The 17,449-nt window shown below is 35.7% G+C and overlaps 1 protein-coding gene across 5 annotated transcripts in view; it reads left to right on the top strand.

Annotated features, from left to right (window-relative positions):
* Positions 1 to 17,449, top strand: part of arid4b (AT-rich interaction domain 4B) — a 93,904-nt gene that overhangs the window by 53,127 nt on the left and 23,328 nt on the right. For 4 of the 5 annotated variants that reach the window (XM_067385650.1, XM_067385648.1, XM_067385651.1 and 1 more), the window contains 9 exons: positions 1,251 to 1,345; positions 5,106 to 5,247; positions 8,501 to 8,580; positions 11,290 to 11,366; positions 13,380 to 13,528; positions 14,569 to 14,641; positions 16,203 to 16,297; positions 16,410 to 16,507; positions 17,112 to 17,352. In XM_067385650.1, the coding sequence (XP_067241751.1) occupies positions 1,251 to 1,345; positions 5,106 to 5,247; positions 8,501 to 8,580; positions 11,290 to 11,366; positions 13,380 to 13,528; positions 14,569 to 14,641; positions 16,203 to 16,297; positions 16,410 to 16,507; positions 17,112 to 17,352 (1,050 nt within the window). The remainder of the gene's footprint in view (positions 1 to 1,250; positions 1,346 to 5,105; positions 5,248 to 8,500; positions 8,581 to 11,289; positions 11,367 to 13,379; positions 13,529 to 14,568; positions 14,642 to 16,202; positions 16,298 to 16,409; positions 16,508 to 17,111; positions 17,353 to 17,449) is intronic. The other variant, XM_067385649.1, reaches the window with a different exon arrangement.

Here is a 17,449-nt window from a genome sequence, read left to right as displayed (position 1 = left end):
GTTTCAGGTCAACTATTGTCATGTTTAAAGAGAATCTTCCTGTGTAGTTAAAGTTAGTTACCGTAAACAGTTGGCATGCTAAAAAAAAGCTCCAGGTTTGTTGTGGTTGTTTGTAAGGCTACACAGTTGGTGACTGGATAATTGTGGTAAGCCAGTGGTTCCCAAACTTTTTAGCTTGGAGTACCCCCTGAAGGGATTACCATCCTTCTGCGACTGCACTTTGACTTCGACTGCAACCTTTTTCATTAAGGGACAATATTTGCCCCTAAATTAATTTTCCAGTGCATTTTTTTAAGTTTATGAATAATTTTATAAAATAAATAATGTTTTAAATAAAAAATGTTCAATAGAGAAATATGCAATGATGATAAAACTCAGTAAAACTTTTAAATATTAAACTAAATCCGCCAGCAGGTGGCAGCAAGTCACTGTTTTTATGAGTGAGTCACTGAGTCATTCATTCAGTAACGAAGCAAGTGGCTGTGAATGAATCATTGAATCACTGACTCTCACGATTCGTTCAAAGCCGCAGAATTATTCGCGAAACACAGACGTGTGTTGTAGTTCTGCTGTGGTTTTCGTTAAACTATTATTTCATTGCAAAATACAGTAAATAGGCTACTACTGTGTTTAAAATGTTTTATTTTTTGACCTGTTGTATAGTAATGTCACGTTTGCAGTCATGTGGATATTTGGGAACAAATGCATTCTTGCTTGTTATCAATATTAAATACAAGAACTCACACCAGGTATGTTTTAGTTATGTCAAAATTAATCCAGTATCTGTGTCTATATTTGTTCTTCATGCGAGTAAGTGCTAAATCCCCACTTTTACAAAGGTGCATTGTCGAGAATGGCGGTAATTTAGCGCGATTTAAGGCAGCAGAATCTTTTTTGACTGCAAATGATGAGGTAATTTGATTAAATGTACTGGATTTACGACATTTTGGCATTTAGAAATACATGCTCGATTTTAATATTATTTTAAGGTAGAATTAAATGAACTACTCACCTCATGTACCCCATTTTGGGAGCTGCTGCGGTAAGCTATATCATGATTTTGGTTTTGTTTTGATTAATCGTGCAGCTTTTACTCTTAAGGTTTGTTACAATTCAAAGTCATAAAGATGAAGCATCTGCCTCAGTGTACCAGAAACAACTCAGTGTAGAGTTTGTTTCTGGACTGATAACGCTCAGTGTGGCTTCTTAGCGCTGCTAACTGGTAAATCTCTACTCTGATTCTCTTCCAGACACTTGACAGGCTTCCTCTTACCAACCCTGAACACTTCGGCACTCCCGTCATCGGCAAAAAAGGAAACCGTGGAGGCCGACGGTCCAATCCCATGTGAGTTTGATTACTTGACGTTACATGAAAAATTGAAGAGGCGTGTTGAAAGATGATTTCTATACGCCTTTATGCAATATGGATTGTTTTTGTAGCTTAACAGTAATTAAAAGGAAATCAATAAAGAAATTAAATTTCAGCTATAAGTAACTCAACAGAAGACAGTAGTGTCAATATTTAGCTGTTGATTCAGTTTAGTTTAATAACTGTCAATTTTGTGAAGTTCATCAATTATGAAACGACTTCAAAAGCAGCTCTACCAAAGACAATAGTGTCATTATTTTTAGTTTCCGACAGTATCAGTGCATTCAAATACTCACCTCCATGTCATCCAAGATGTTTGTCTTTCTTTCTTCCGTTGAAAAGAAAGGTTTTTGAGGAAAACATTCCAGGATTTTTCTCCATATAGTGGACTTCACTGGGGTTCAACGGGTTGAAGGTCCAAATGTCAGTTTCAGTGCAGCTTCAAAGAGCTCTACATGATCCCAGACGAGGAATAAGAGTCTTATCTAGAGAAACCATAACTCGTTTTCTAAAAAAAAATAAAAATTATATACTTTTTAACCACAAATGCTTGTCTTGCACTGCTTTGTGAAGCTCCACGCATTACGTAATCACGTTGGAAAGGTCACGCGTGTCAAATCTGACATCAGTTTGATTTGTGGACCCTCCCGTCCGTCACATTTCAGAAGTCAAATGGGTTACAAATGGCCTTTTTTATGTTGACTTCAAGAACTTTTTTGAATGGTCTGTTGCATATTTTTTTAGCTAAAAAGATTCCAAAAAAGTTCTTAAAGTGCCACTTTTTCAGATATAATTTTTCATGTAGTGTGCAATATAGATGTTTGTGAATGTAAAAGCTTCAAAGATCAAAAGATGCAAAGTTTCAAAGATCAAAGTATAGATAAATGAAGTTATTGAAAAGAGCTGATGTTGCAATGTGTGAGAAAATTAAAGTGTTTTTTGATGGATGCACTTTAAAGTCATCAACATGAAACACCATTTACAACCCATGAAGGTCCAGGAGTCTGACGTGAAACTGAAAATCAATGCTGATTCAAAGTCTAATCCTCACCTGAAGAATGAAGCATGTGTGGGTCTTAGTCCTGATGCTCCAGGGACGTGGCGGATCCTTCTGGGAATACCGATTACACAGTGTTTGCTGTTGTAAATTACACCTCTTCTTTTAGCTGTCGCACACATGGGACGAGCGCTGCCCTGGAATTTTCAGTCCCCAGACACAAGTCAGAGAAAAGTCAGTGTTCTTCCTCCAGTGCCGAACAGCGCTCGTCCCGAACCGGAAGCGTCTCGCCGGCGCTATGACAAATAGGACTCTTGTGTGTCTCGGTGAGAGGCGTGACCTCACAGTTAACTCCGTCAGTCACGGCTGGCCATGCGTGAACTTAAACAAACCACTGTCGTTTTGAGGGATCAGAACTGATCGTGATGTTAGGGGTTGCATTGACTAGTGGATTAGTTCTGCACAGCAAAAAAAAATATTTTTATGACATTAGTTTTTTCCAGTAGAAATATCAAGATAAGCAAGATCGTTCCATTTTCATTTTACGTTTAGTAATTTTGTGCTTTTGTTTATTTTATTTAAAGAAAAAACTTTTTCATAATGCTTTAATTTATTTTTATTTTAGTAATTTTTAGTTATTAAACTGATGATGCATGATGCAAAAAAATAGTTTTTTATCATAATTGTCTTTTTTTCCAGTAAAAATATAAATAAAAGGAAGATAAATTGACTTGGTGCAAGTGTTATTTCTATACTATTATAGTATTTATTAATATTTTGACTTTTATTTTATAATATTATAAATATTATTATTTATTATTATTATTATTATTAATTTCAGTTTTGTCATTTTATGTGATTTTTTTTTTAGTTGTTTTTTTTATATTTCCATAGTGCTTTCATTTATTTTTTAGCTTCAGTTGTAGTAATTTAGTAATTCAACTTAAACTTATTTATTTCAGTTGTAATTGTTTTTTAGGTTTAAGTTTTTCATGTAATAATTGTTTTATTTTATTTCAGCCTTATTTCTGTTCCCAAAAAATGATTTTTAATAGTTAACAATAACAACACAGATTGAAGCAAAATTGCAAAATTTACTATTTGCATACATTTTATTTTTCCTATTTAATTATAAATTTTGAAGCATAAATCTAATTATTTTATCAAGATAAAGTGACTTGAAGCCAATGTTTTTAGTATTATTTATATACTATTATAGTATTTTATTAATATTTTGACTTAGATTTTTTATATATATATATATATAAGTTTTAATTTTAGTTTGTTAGTAGTTGTGCTTTTTATTTTATTTTTTATATATATTTTGATAATGCTTTAATTTTAGTTTTGGTCATTTTAGTATTTCAACTTAAACTTATTTCAGTTTTTTGTTTAAATTTTTCATGTAATTGTTTTATTTTATTTCAATCACAGAAAATGATTTTTAATAGTTTTAATTTTAGTTAACAATAACAACACAGCTTGAAGCAATAAAAGTTTAAAGTTTTCCCTACTATTTACGGAATTTTCCAGCAATCCGTGTTTTCACTGTTATATGGTAGGGGACGCTATTACACATCTTCTGAAAGAGTACAGAGTCTCCAGATCAAAACACAGGTGAAAAAGAAGCAGTGCTGCCAGTTTAGCGACTTTGTCGCTAGATTTAGTAACTTCCCGCCCCTTTTGAGACTTTTTCAAAAGTGACAAATCTAGCAACTTCTTGGATAAACCTTATCTGGATTCCGTGATTTGTCCACTGATCTACATTTATTTTAATATAGATCAGTGGACTCACCAGTATGACATCCTCTAGCGACATTTAGCTACCAGTTTTAGCTACTTTCAACTGAAAGCAATTGGCAACACTGAAAAAAAGCAGAAACAAGTGATAAAAGCATTGCTTATGCATGTTGTAGTCTTTGAAAAACAATTTTCTCAGCTTTTTGCTCAAAATGTTGCTTTTTTATGAAACTATAAACTATATATTTTTTATAAATCTAACCATTTTTAGGTTAATACTTTAAAAAAAACTATGTTACCAATGGTGTAAGAAAGACTACTACTACAAACAGTGATCTTTTGTAGACGGGGAGTTGCTCTGCACACTGTAGTAAGTTTTCCCAGCCGTTCTGTCTCTCCACACTCTTCCAGCACCCTTGTTTTGTTGTTTGAGTAAGTTGGAGTCCCTGTGGCTTATCAGGTCATGTTTATTCGTGATGCAGGCTGTTGATTGGCTCATTTAACACTAACAAGATTGGCTCTCCTTGGCGGTGAGCTGGAGTGTCGGTTCTTAATTGAGAGCGGCCGTTGAGTCACGCTGCATATCGAATATTGGCAAGTGAGAAGCTCGTCAGCTCACGGAGCCTAATTACCTGTTATCTTCATCAGAACAAGCAAGAAAAGCATTTTCTATTATGCTTGTATGCCGCTGTGATACAGGTGATGCGTATCTTTCAAAAAGTGAATCGGTTTAATCATGTTTAGCTTTATCTGAATCTGAAATTTCTTCGCAATATCCATCCCTACTCTTGGTTAGAATAATTCACTTTTAAAAAATACTTAGTACTTTTAATTGGTTATTTGCTTAATTGCTTTTAAAGAACAGACTCTGCATTGTGCTTATGATTTGTCACTCTGAATTTTAAATGTATTGTTGTGTTATCTGGGATATTAATGTTACTCGAATACCTTTCAGTGTCTGTTGTTTATTTAATATCAACACGTAATCTCATTCCACAGTCAAGAAGAGGAGTCATCTTCATCGTCTAGTGAGGAAGAGGAGGGCGATCAGCAACAAAACGAAGAGCTTTACGGCAAAGTGGTGTGTGTGGATGGGGTCGTCACCAGCGACAAAAAGAAAACCACATGGTATCCTGCCCTGGTGAGTCTCGACTGCAGGACACAGAAATAAAATTAAGCCAGTGTCTAAAGTAAAATTCTGTGCAAGTCAAAAAAAATTAATTTAAAGGATTAGTTCACTTCAGAATTAAAATTTCCTGATCATTCACTCACCCTCATGTCATCAAAGATGTTCATGTCTTTCTTTCTTCAGTCAAAAACAAATTAATATTCCATATAGTGGACTTCACTGGGGTTCAACGGGTTGAAGGTCCAAATGTCAGTTTCAGTGCAGCTTCAAAGAGCTCTACATGATCCCAGACGAGGAATAAGAGTCTTATCTAGAGAAACCATCAGACATTTTCTTAAAAAAAAAAATATATATATATATACTTTTTAACCACAAATGCTCATCTTGCACTGCTCTGTGATGCGCCATGCCAGTGATGTAATGTAACAAAGTCAAAATACTTTGTTACAGTACTTGAGTATTTTTGGGAGAATCTGTACTTTACTTGAATATACTTTTTATATTTCTGTCTACTTTTACTTTTACTCCGCTACATTTCCTAAATAAAATGTATACTTTTACTCCGATACATTTTCCCAAAGCATTTTTGTTACTTAGTACAAAATAAAGTCGGAAGAACAAGTCGGCCTCTAGTGGCGAAGTAAAAACTATCACTGATTCCTCGTAGAGTTTGTTTTGACACGTGACGTGAGGCTGCGCACTGTACAGAGCGGGACACTTCAAAACGATTTAAAACAGACAACAAACGGTATGTTATACAGTGTACACTACAGTACATGTTTTCATATCATTATTATAAAGTAATTATTTTGTTGACTAGATGCTGCATTAGTGGAGAACATTAGTATGTTTGCCGTCGAGGCAACCTCAAGCGGTTGTGACAATGTGACAAAAACACCAACTGTTTAAAGGTGCCCTAGAACTTTTTAAAAAAAATGTAATATAAGTTTAAGGTGTCCCCTGAATGTGTCTGTGAAGTTTCAGCTCAAAATACCCCATAGATTTTTTTTAATTAATACTGCCTATTTTGGGGCATCATTATAAATGAGCCGATTCAGGGCTACTGGCCCTTTAATTCTCGTGCTCCACGCCCACGGAGCTCGCGCTTGCCTTGAACAGTGTATAAACAAAGTTCACACAGCTAATATAACCCTCAAATGGATCTTTACAAAGTGTTCGTCATGTATGCGTCAGATTATGTGAGTATTGTATACTGTTATATTGTTTACATTTGATTCTGTATGAGTTTGAGGCTGTGCTCCGTGGCTAACGGCTAATGCTACACTGTTGGAGAGATTTATAAAGAATGAAGTTGTGTTTATGAATTATACAGACTGCAAGTGTTTAAAAATGAAAATAGAGACGGCTCTTGTCTCCGTGAATACAGTAAGAAACGATGGTAACTTTAACCACATTTAACAGTACATTAACAACATGCTAACGAAACATTCACAAATATCACTAAAAATATCATGATATCATGGATCATGTCAGTTATTATTGCTCCATCTGCCATTTTTCGCTATTGTTCTTGCTTGCTTACCTAGTCTGATGATTCAGCTGTGCACAGATCCAGACGTTAATACTGGCTGCCCTTGTCTAATGCCTTGAACATGAGCTGGCATATGCAAATATTGGGGGCGTACATATTAATGATCCCGACTGTTACGTAACAGTCGGTGTTATGTTGAGATTCGCCTGTTCTTTGGAGGTCTGAATCATGCATGCACTGTTCTTTGCATCATGCATTACGTAATCATGTTGGAAAGGTCACGCGTGATGTAGACAGAAGTATCGGGGTAGGGCAAAAAGCATCAAATTTTCTCCTCCAACTTCTAAATCATTCCACATCGTTTTAGTGATAGTGGCAGTAATTGACATGTTAGGCCACTCAAACAAACAGATCAATGATTTGAAAGTGTCACTAAGTCACCACGTTTCCCTTTTCAGGAAGTCACACTAACCTGACACACCAGACACTATTTTAACATCCAGAAATTTACACACTTCAGCTTTAAACATGATGAACAGTGCAGGTTTCAGGAGAGTATGCACTTGTTCTTTTCTGAAGTTGCATATATTGAGCGACATCATTGATGTAGGCAGTCGTTCTCTCATTTTTTTATACATCTGTTCCTCATTTACACGCAGTAGTTGATGATTCACAGAGTCACAGTAAACCAGGCACTGTCCCTTTAAATATTCGTGGTAGCTCTGTTCCTCCGGAGATGTTGTTCTTGCCGTATTGTCTCGTCGCTCTCTGTCCCCTCCTCATGGCTCTCGGCAGAATGACAGCATTGAGAGAGGAAAACAAAGCCAGTGAAAGTCTGTGGTGTTTCTTGTAGCCGTGAAGGGCTGAAGCCATGACATGCTCCTGCTGATCAACTGATCTCTGTTGTACAGTAACCTCAGGTCGGAGGTCACATGTTTGAAATAAAGGGTGTATCAATCTTTTCAAAATGTTAAATGCTTTCTTAAACTGTGTATTTTGTCTGTATTAATGGATGTTTAAGTCATATATTTATATATTTATTATTTATCTTAATAATGCACAGCAAGCTTCTCTCAGTCTCTTTGAAATACAGGTCAAAGGTTTTTAATTAAGATTAATGTTTTTTTTAAGTCTCTTCTGTTCACCAAGGCTGCATTTATTTAATCAAAAATACAGTAAAACCGTAATATTGTGAATATTATTACAATTTTAAAGAGCTATTTGAACAGTAGTGTATCACAAAATACTGTTTTCAACATTGATAATAATCATAAATGTTTCTTGAGCAGCAAATCAGCGTATTAGAATGATTTCTGAAGGATCATGTGACACTAAAGACTGGAGTAATGATGCTGAAAATTCAGCTTTGATCACTGGGTATAAATTACATTTTAACATATATTTACATAGAAAATGGCTATTTTAAATTGTAATAATATTTCACATTTTTTTTACTTTATTTTTTGATCAAATAAATGTAGTTTTTGGTGGGCAGAAGATTAATTTATGAATTCTTCCTAACATAATTATTACAAACAACTGGATGCGTTTGCATTTTATCATTAGTGGACTTTGATTGCATGAAATATTTTGAAGTTAAAAATAAATCTGTTTGCCTAGTATTAATTTCCTTAGGTGTAAAACTCTTTTGCAGGTTTAGAAAAAAACATCTCGGTGCAGCTTTAAAGACTAAAACGACGTCAAGCGATGCTTTCTGTGCCAAACTCTCATTGACGTGATCATCTGTCTTCTGTTTCTCTTTATTTTCTAAAGGTCATCTCTCCAGACTGTCATGAAGATGTGACGCTGAAAAAAGACAACGTTTTTGTCCGCTCCTTCAAAGATGGAAAATTGTGAGTAGCTTTCAAATGAAGTTATTTCAGTCCGTGCTTCTACTTTTAGCTCTCGAGCGGTGCAGAAAAAGTCAAGCCATGAAAGTGTCACGTGTGCTGTTGTTTCTGTTTATAGCTGTGATTTTATAAAACATCCTTTAAACGAAGCAGAAATACTGAAAATGAGGGAAGACGCCACCACTGGGCATCGTGTAATGGTGGAGCCGATGATATTTCCGTGAGGCAGTCGGAGAATATTGTAGTTAAATGCCCGTCTCGGATTAACCTTCCGAAACCAATTTATACTGCCGCTGCTGAAGGTGGAACGACAGTATTGGTCTTATTCAAGCACTGTGCTGAGAAAAGTCTGGTTATGGAGATATTTGTGTTAAACCTCAGGGAAATGAAACCTGTGAGTGCCGCGATTATACAGACCGGAGCAAAACTCTTTTTGTCTGTTTTCAGATGTTATGCTTCTATATACGGACAATAAACTCTTAATTGCCTGGATGTTGCTAAAGTGTTTTGATTGGTTCTTCGGGTGGTTAATATCTCAAAAGAGTCCTGCACCCTTGAGTCTCTGTGATATTTTGGTATCTATGACTGTTACATGACATGTTACATGTTATAGTCTTTTTCTTCCCTTTAATGACTTAAGGCCATAACCATGTCTTGAACATTGGGAGGCACCAAAGGTTTTTTGTTTGTTTGTTTGTTTGTTTGTTCGTTTGTTTTTGCATGGGGTGGGGGAATATGTTATAAAATAATTAAAAGATTAAAAAAGATTTAAGGGAATAAAGAAAAAGAAATAAGAACAGTAAAAGTTCCAGGTCTATTTTAGTTGGAAAGTAATCAATTTAAATTATTTGCAAATAGTGTTTTGTTTTAAAATATGCACACTTTCCCTTTTAATCTCATGTCTAATATGTCAAAAATGATATTTTATAAAATATTTGTTATAATAATATATTTATGATATGATATTTTAAATTCAAAACTTGAGTAGTTTGCATTACTGGATATTACTATCGGTCACTGATCATTTCTATTATAAAATAGTTGTCAAATATTAAAGGGGTCATGAACTGTGTCGTTTTATTATTTTATAATGTTTCCTGAGGTGCACTTATAATTTTAGTATGCATTTTACATCAGAAATGGTCATAATTTAGAAATTACAATTATTATTTAGAAAACAATTTAAGGGGCGTGTCTGCTGCGAGACTTCAGTGTAAACGCCCACTGCTGTGATTGGCTGATATCTTTGTATATGAAATGGCTAAGAATTACTCTCTCAAACGTTTAGCATGTTTTTACTATTACAGCTCTCAAGGTTATCTAATCATGAAAAGTGTTGATTATAGCATTACATTTAGATCGTGGCATGAAAGGTTGCAGTGATGAACATGTAGTCGATCACAGACATGTTGTTGAGCTCATGAAAGCAGCGATCTCGTCAATTTCTGCACACTAACACATGCTTTCATCATAACTAACAGTGCAAACGTGATGTAAATAAGAGATTTGTTGAATAAAACGTGAGTCCAGAACTCAGTCACTGATAAACTCACGCTCTTTGATTGACAGCTCCAGTGATTGTAAAGGGAGCGTTCTTTGATCGCTTTCTTTATATAACTTAATCACAGTTAAAATAAGATTATTTTCATCCTACTGAGAGAAACAATGTGAAGTTGAGCATTTAGTCTGGTTTGATTCACTGACACACAGACAAATATCATCTGACTGTACATGAATCATATCAGATCAGGCATTAGAATGAACACAGTTACTGACATGTTGTTGCAGGATATTCTTATAGTACGATGACCTCTTATACATCAAAAACTCAAGGAAAAATTGATTTTTGACAGTTCATGACCCCTTTAAATGTTTAGCTATTTACATCAATCCACGCACCCTTTCAGTGCTAAAACTAAAGTGTCCTTTTATGACATATATCCAAGTTTAACTACTTCTGGAACAAGAACAAATGTAGGGTGGGGCTTGATTTTGTCCATGGGGAGTTAATTGGATGGTTGTGGTTTGCTATTGGTGGATCTTATGTGAGTGACAGGTTGCCACGCCCTCGTCATCAGAGAAGAGAAGAGATGTTACTGCAAGAGGGAGGGGAAGTTATTCTGATTCAAGATTAGAGCTTGATTTCTGTCTGCTCTTGTGTTGCACATCTTCACTGCTCCCTCTAGTGTCTGCTTTGGGATAGTAATGACATCACTGCCACATGTAGATTTATAAATATTGATGAACAAAGCGAGTCTTCTAACTGTTAATGACCTCTTAACATAAGCAGCTTCAGAAGGTATTTGGACACTCCAGTGTGAACTTGAGGAGAAATGACTTCACACATCCTCTAAAAATCACCAAAACACCAGCTGATTCAGAGTTCTGAGAGATGATCCTGCAGAATTTGAGCACTTGATGTAATTTTAGACATTTTAGGTGTCCAAATGCTTTTAAAAGGACATGCCTGGTTCATGTTCCTACACTGTAAAATAAAAAGATTTTTAGAGTGTTTCACAAACTTGCACAATATGCTGGTATTGAGAAATGATGTGTGATTACATATTCACCTTTTCCCAGGATCAAGCTTTTATCATCAAATTTGGTGCAGTTTAACGAACCCTTATGGAAGTCCAGTGTAATGATGCAGATTTTATGTTTTCTCTCATATTTAATTAAGTACTGCTGACAGCGTTTTATTTTATCTTACAGTTACACAGTCTTACGGAAAGACATTCGAGAGCTGGATGAAGAGAAAGCTCCCAAAGCAGACGCAGGACTCAAACCAGGTGAGAGCAAGAGCCTTGTATTTAGGGCAGGGTTATTATCATAAACTAAAAGAACATTAGTAACACTAGGGGGCCCTATTTTAACGATCTAAGCTCATGGTCTGAAGCACGCGGCGCAGGTGCACTTAGGGCGTGTCCCAATCCACTTTTGCTAGTTTAATGATGGAAAAAAATGTCAGCGCGCCAGCCTTATGGTCCAAAAGGGTTGTACCTAGTCTCTCATGGGTGTGTTTTGGGTGTAACGTGCAATAAACCAATCAGAGTCTCATCTCCCATTCCCTTTAAAAGCGGAAAGACTGAACGCTTCTCCAGAGAGGAATCCTTTTGTTTTTAATATTTGGCATGTTTGTGTGCTGCTGCATGTGTAATAAGCAAAGTGTACGTGCGCCTATTACTAATGCGCCCTTTAAATAACAAAAAAATACCGCGCCATTAACTCTAGACCTGGTTTTTGTTGGTCATACATGCCTTAAAATAGTAACGCACCAACAATGCACCTGAACACACCTCGTTTTCAGTCCAGCACACCCATAGGCGCACAGTTAGCTAATGCATTAGCAAACAATGAGCAATACATTTGATACAGTATTTATTAATCTTTGTTAATATTAGATATTCAGGTTAGCTATTAATCATTTGATTTTAATAATGTATTAGGATATATTGAAGTTAAGTCACTATTTTTCATTGTTAGTTCATGTTAACTAGTGGAACCCTATTGTGAAGGGTTACCAACATTTTCATTACTTGAAATAAAATAAATATTAAAGGGTTAGTTCACCCAAAAATGAAAACAATGTCATTAATTATTCACCCTCATGCCGTTCCACACCCATAAGACCTTCATTAATCTTCAGAACACAAATTAAGATATTTTTGTTGAAATCCGATGGCTCAGTGAGGCCTGCATAGCCAGCAATGACATTTCCTCTCTCAAGATCCATTAATGTACTAAAAACATATTTAAATCAGTTCATGTGAGTACAGTGGTTCAATATTAATATTATAAAGCCACAAGAATATTTTTGGTGTGCCAAAAAAAACAAAATAACGACTTCAAAACACTGCTTCAGGAAGCTTCGGAGCGTTATGAATCTTTTGTGTCGGATTGCATGTCAAACTGCTGAAATCACATGACTTTGGCGCTCTGAACCGCTGATTCGACACAAAAGATTCATAACGCTCCGAATCTTCCTGAAGCAGTGTTTTGAAATCGTCCATCACTAAATAAGTCGTTATTTTGTTTTTTTTTGGCACACCAAAAATATTCTCGTGGCTTTATAATATTAATATTGAACCACTGTACTCACATGAACTGATTTAAATATGTTTTTAGTACATTAATGGATCTTGAGAGAGGAAATGTCATTGCTGGCTATGCAGGCCTCACTGAGCCATCGGATTTCAACAAAAATATCTTAATTTGTGTTCTGAAGATTAACTAAGGTCTTATGGATGTGGAACGACATGAGGGAGAGTAATAAATTACATTATTTTCATTTTTGGATGAACTAACCCTTTAAAAATAACATTACTAAAACCAATTGCTTATTTTCATTTAGTTTAACTTGAAGTAAAGTAAATCTATATAGACAAAAAAAAACTAATAAAAATGACAAAAACAAACAATACAATTTGTGGAACTTTAAAATTAAAATGACTGGTTTTCACTAAAATGATAAAATGTTTAGTTTATTATTTTAGTTTAACTAAAACTACCATTTAGACTTTAAAAAACACAAATTAGTAAAACTTTAAAATGAAAACATACAATCTAAAAATAAAATCTAATTCAAAATATCTTTATCAAATCAAATCAAAGTTTGTGATGTTCTGAATCATCTCATTAGTTTAGTTCATGACTTTTTTATAATCCCTATGGGAAAAATACTAGGGAGCTGGATGATTGGGTCACAACTGTTGCACTCTGCTGGAGAAAGTTTTATAAAAGTGAAAAAATAAGATTTTCCCCTTTGAGCACATTTTAATTGTCTCTGTTTGTGTGTTTCACAGCGTTAGATGCAGCGTGGGAGTTTCAGCGTAACGGCTCTGTGCCCAACACGTGGAGGACGGAGGTGAAGGATGAAAGCTCGAGCAGTGAGGATGATGACGAGGAAGAGGAGGAGGAACAAGAGGAAGAGGCCAGCGGCGAGGAGGAAGAGGTGACTACAACATTCATGATCATAAACCATGTGTAGGGGAGAAACATCACTCAAAGATTCCGTGTTGAATCAGAGTCGGATTGAATCAGTGAATCTGCGCTGATCGTAGCCCTAATGTTTGTGCCGATGTGATTTAGAGCTGCTTTCACTCTTACAGCACGAGCTGCTGTCATCTGCGGTTCCTTTGCCTTGATTTATTGAGCACTAAATATCACCTTTGGAGTTAAAGTGGCGTGTTTCTTCATAAAAGAGTTCGAGATGATGACAGGTTTAACTGTGAGTGTGGAATGAAAACTACGACCTGTATTAAAGCCGTGTCAGAGCCGCCGCTGACGTGTCTGCCTGATGACAGAGGAAAACCCCATCCCAGCCAGACAAGACTGCCATAGAAAGCATGAGTTGACAATACTGACTTAACCACATCTTTCAGTAGTGTGACCATCTGTTGTCATAATAGTGTGACTTTCCCAAACTAACAAGCTACTTTTTTCTAACAAGAAGCGACCAAACTGGCTACTTTTTTCTCATATTTTGCACAATTTTAGATTCAAACTGTTTAACGAACAAAAATCATCTATGCTTGCTAAACTGACCTCGTGAAGAACACTGGAAGGTCTGATTCATTTTAGTGAATCAGTTCAGTGATTCTTTTCAAAGAAAGACACTGAATCATTCGAGCTCATGCTCACCATTTTTTATGTTTGTGCATCAAAATAATTTGTAAAATCCTGTTATTTATCACTGTTATCAAGTTACATTTAGATGCTTTATTTAGTGCAATTTTCTGTGTGAATAATGTCAATTGTCTGGTTCATTCAAAATATTTGGTGTTTATAGGATTTTCTTATTCAGAAATTACTAATTTTATTCAGCAAGGATGCATGCAACTGATGAAAAGTAATATAATGATTTATAAATATAATAACTTTCTATTTATCAATGAATCCTGAAAAAAAATGGTAGCTTGTAATGTAGCTGGTGTTTTCAAAAGCCTCTGAATGACACCCATATCTGTGTGTGTTTGTGTTTCCTGTATGCAGGAGGAAGTGGAGCCATTTCCAGAAGAGAAGGACAACTTCCTACAGCAGCTTTACAAATTTATGGAGGATAGAGGTGAGCAGTGTTAGTGTTTAGTTTTATATACTATTCATATTTTGCTTTTATTTGTATATTTTCAGTTTTCATTTTAATGGGTGCTAAGTTTTCTGTCAGCTGGGTGATAAACTAAATCATATCGAGATCGCGACAACAGCCAGTCAGTGGATGTCGCTAATAATTGATTTCTACTTAAGTACACACTGAAAATGTAACTAAAACTGAAAGATCTTCATGACTGGAAAAATTAAGGTTCTGTCAAAACAAAAGTTTAACTTTTTTCACAACTGTCAAAATAAAAGTTCTGTTTAACTTCAAGAAATATTGACAGAAATATATCACTACTGTATACTAAAATGTACTTCTCAAAGTAATAATAATATTATTATTTCTAAGGAAAAAACATTCAACCAAGATATTTTTTATCCATGTTTTAAATTTATACAGTTCTGTTGTGCAGCATCTTATATATCAAATAAAAATGCGACGTTTTGTTGTAAATTAATCCTTATATTTTCATTTGAATATATTTTTAAAGCCTCATTAAATTGTTAAAGTTTATATAAATTTGTATTAAATCATAAAACAATGATTAAATAAATAAATAAATAAAAACACAGAATTTAGGGAAAAATAAAATGGATTTCATGGGGCCCTAAATTAAAAGGTAGCTACTCTGTGGAGTTTAATTTTGAACGAACAAACAAACAAGTTTACAATCATTCTCAAGGTCTAACAAATATGTGGAAAGCATTTCCTTCCCCATTTTGGGAAGGATTTATGATTTCACTTTTTTAACTTTAGTTAGTGTGTAATGTTGCTGTTTGATCATAAACAACATCTGCAAAGTTAAGACAATCAATGTTCAATGCAAAGAGAGATATTTTCTGTTTAAGGACTACAACAAACGGCTGGTAGGAACTACAACAAGCTTCTTCCTGGGTTGGTGACATCACTAACCTTAAAATTTACATAAACCCCGCCCCCGAGAACACACAACAAAGGGGGCGGGGCCATGTTGGGCTGCTTTAGAGAAGAGGAAGAGTTATTGTAGTAGAGTGTTGTTGTCATGCCGTCATTTTACACCAAACGAGGGTCAATTCAACACAAAAGATGAACATGACGGCACATGCTAGTGGATGAGTTGAATCAACTCCACAGCAACTACATCAATTTATCCACTAACCATTCAGAAACGTCTAAAAGTTGTAACTTCTTCCTGAGTCTCTCCATCAGTGTCGACTCCGGTTTGAACAATGTAAGGCTGAACACTTTCCTCATTTTGTCTGCGTGAGATTCTCCAGCTTTGTTGTTGAGCTGTTAAAGCTCCGCCCTCTTCTGGAAAGGGGGCGGGAGCAGCAGCTCATTTGCATTTAAAGGGACACACACAAAAACGGCGTGTTTTTGCTCACACCCAAATAGGGGCAAATTTGACAAGCTATAATAAATGATCTGTGGGGGATTTTGAGCTGAAACTTCACACACACATTCTGGAGACACCAGAGACTTATATTACATCCTGTAAATTATACTTTTTTACTTTGAAACTCACACTAACCAGCTTCTTGTCGTATTTCAGGAACGCCTATCAATAAACGACCCGTGCTGGGATACAGGAATCTGAATCTTTTCAAACTCTATCGGTTGGTGCACAAACTCGGAGGATTTGACAATGTGAGTTTAATTCTGATCCCTCCCTGTGGAGCGAAACACTGCCACAATCTGCTGTTCAGTCTGCATTAGCTTTCACTCACTGAGCAGGACGTGTTCCCTCCCTGTGCTTTAGATTGAGAGCGGATCTGTCTGGAAGCAGGTGTATCAGGATCTGGGCATCCCCGTGCTCAACTCCGCAGCCGGTTACAACGTCAAATGTGCCTACAGAAAGTACGTGCATCTTTGCTTTCGGGATGACAGTGACAGGACAACAGTGACAGCAAACAAGCAAGCTCTGTATGCATCGGTTCTGTCTGTTAGCTCTCTTATTCTTTCAAGTTGATGACAGAACCGTATGGCGAACAGTTGCAAACGTCCTCTCTCTAAACCTATAGTGCCACCAGCAGTTCATACTCATTTTGGCATTTTTTTTTTTTTTTTTTTTTGGCAGTTTGGATCAGATCATCTGAATACCATGCTGGTCAAAAGTTATTATTGAAGTGCTGTTTGGAATAATTAAGACTTTTAAATGTTTTTAGTCTCTTCTGCTCAGCAAGGCTGCATTTATGCGATCAAAAATACAGCAAAAAATTTGAAATATTATTATAATCTAAAATAGCTGTTTTCTATGTCACTATATAGTAAAATATAATTTATTCCTGTGATCAAAGCTGAATTTTCAGCATCATTATTCAGGGTCACATGATCCTTCAGAAATCATTCTAATATGCTGATTTGCTGCTCAAGAAACATAAATATTTGCTTTTTGATCATTGGCTGTAGTATTCTGTAACCTATGTAGTAATAACATGTCGTGTTGCTGAACCTCCTGCAGGTACCTGTATGGCTTTGAGGACTTCTGCGCTTCCACGGGAATCACGTTCCGCATGGATCTGCCGTATAAGACGGGTGAGAAGACGAGCTCCAAGAGTGAGGTGAACACAGAGGAAACAGCCAGCGGCGGAAACAGTGTCTCTTTAAGCACATCCAGCACAGAAGAAGAACAGAAAGTCCTTAAAGAACCAGAGCCCTCCAACACACAGCATGTGGTCAAGGTACTGAAGCATCATCTCAGGGTTTGTCTGCTATGGCATACTACTCATACTATGCATTGAATACCCAGATCAGTTACTAAAACAAATGTATACAATATACAACACATCTCAACTTTTC

This window comes from Chanodichthys erythropterus, chromosome 5 (assembly GCF_024489055.1).
Source record: "Chanodichthys erythropterus isolate Z2021 chromosome 5, ASM2448905v1, whole genome shotgun sequence".
NCBI lineage: Eukaryota > Metazoa > Chordata > Actinopteri > Cypriniformes > Xenocyprididae > Chanodichthys > Chanodichthys erythropterus.
Note: the sequence above shows the minus strand (reverse complement) of the source record. Positions and strands in the feature narration are given on the sequence as shown.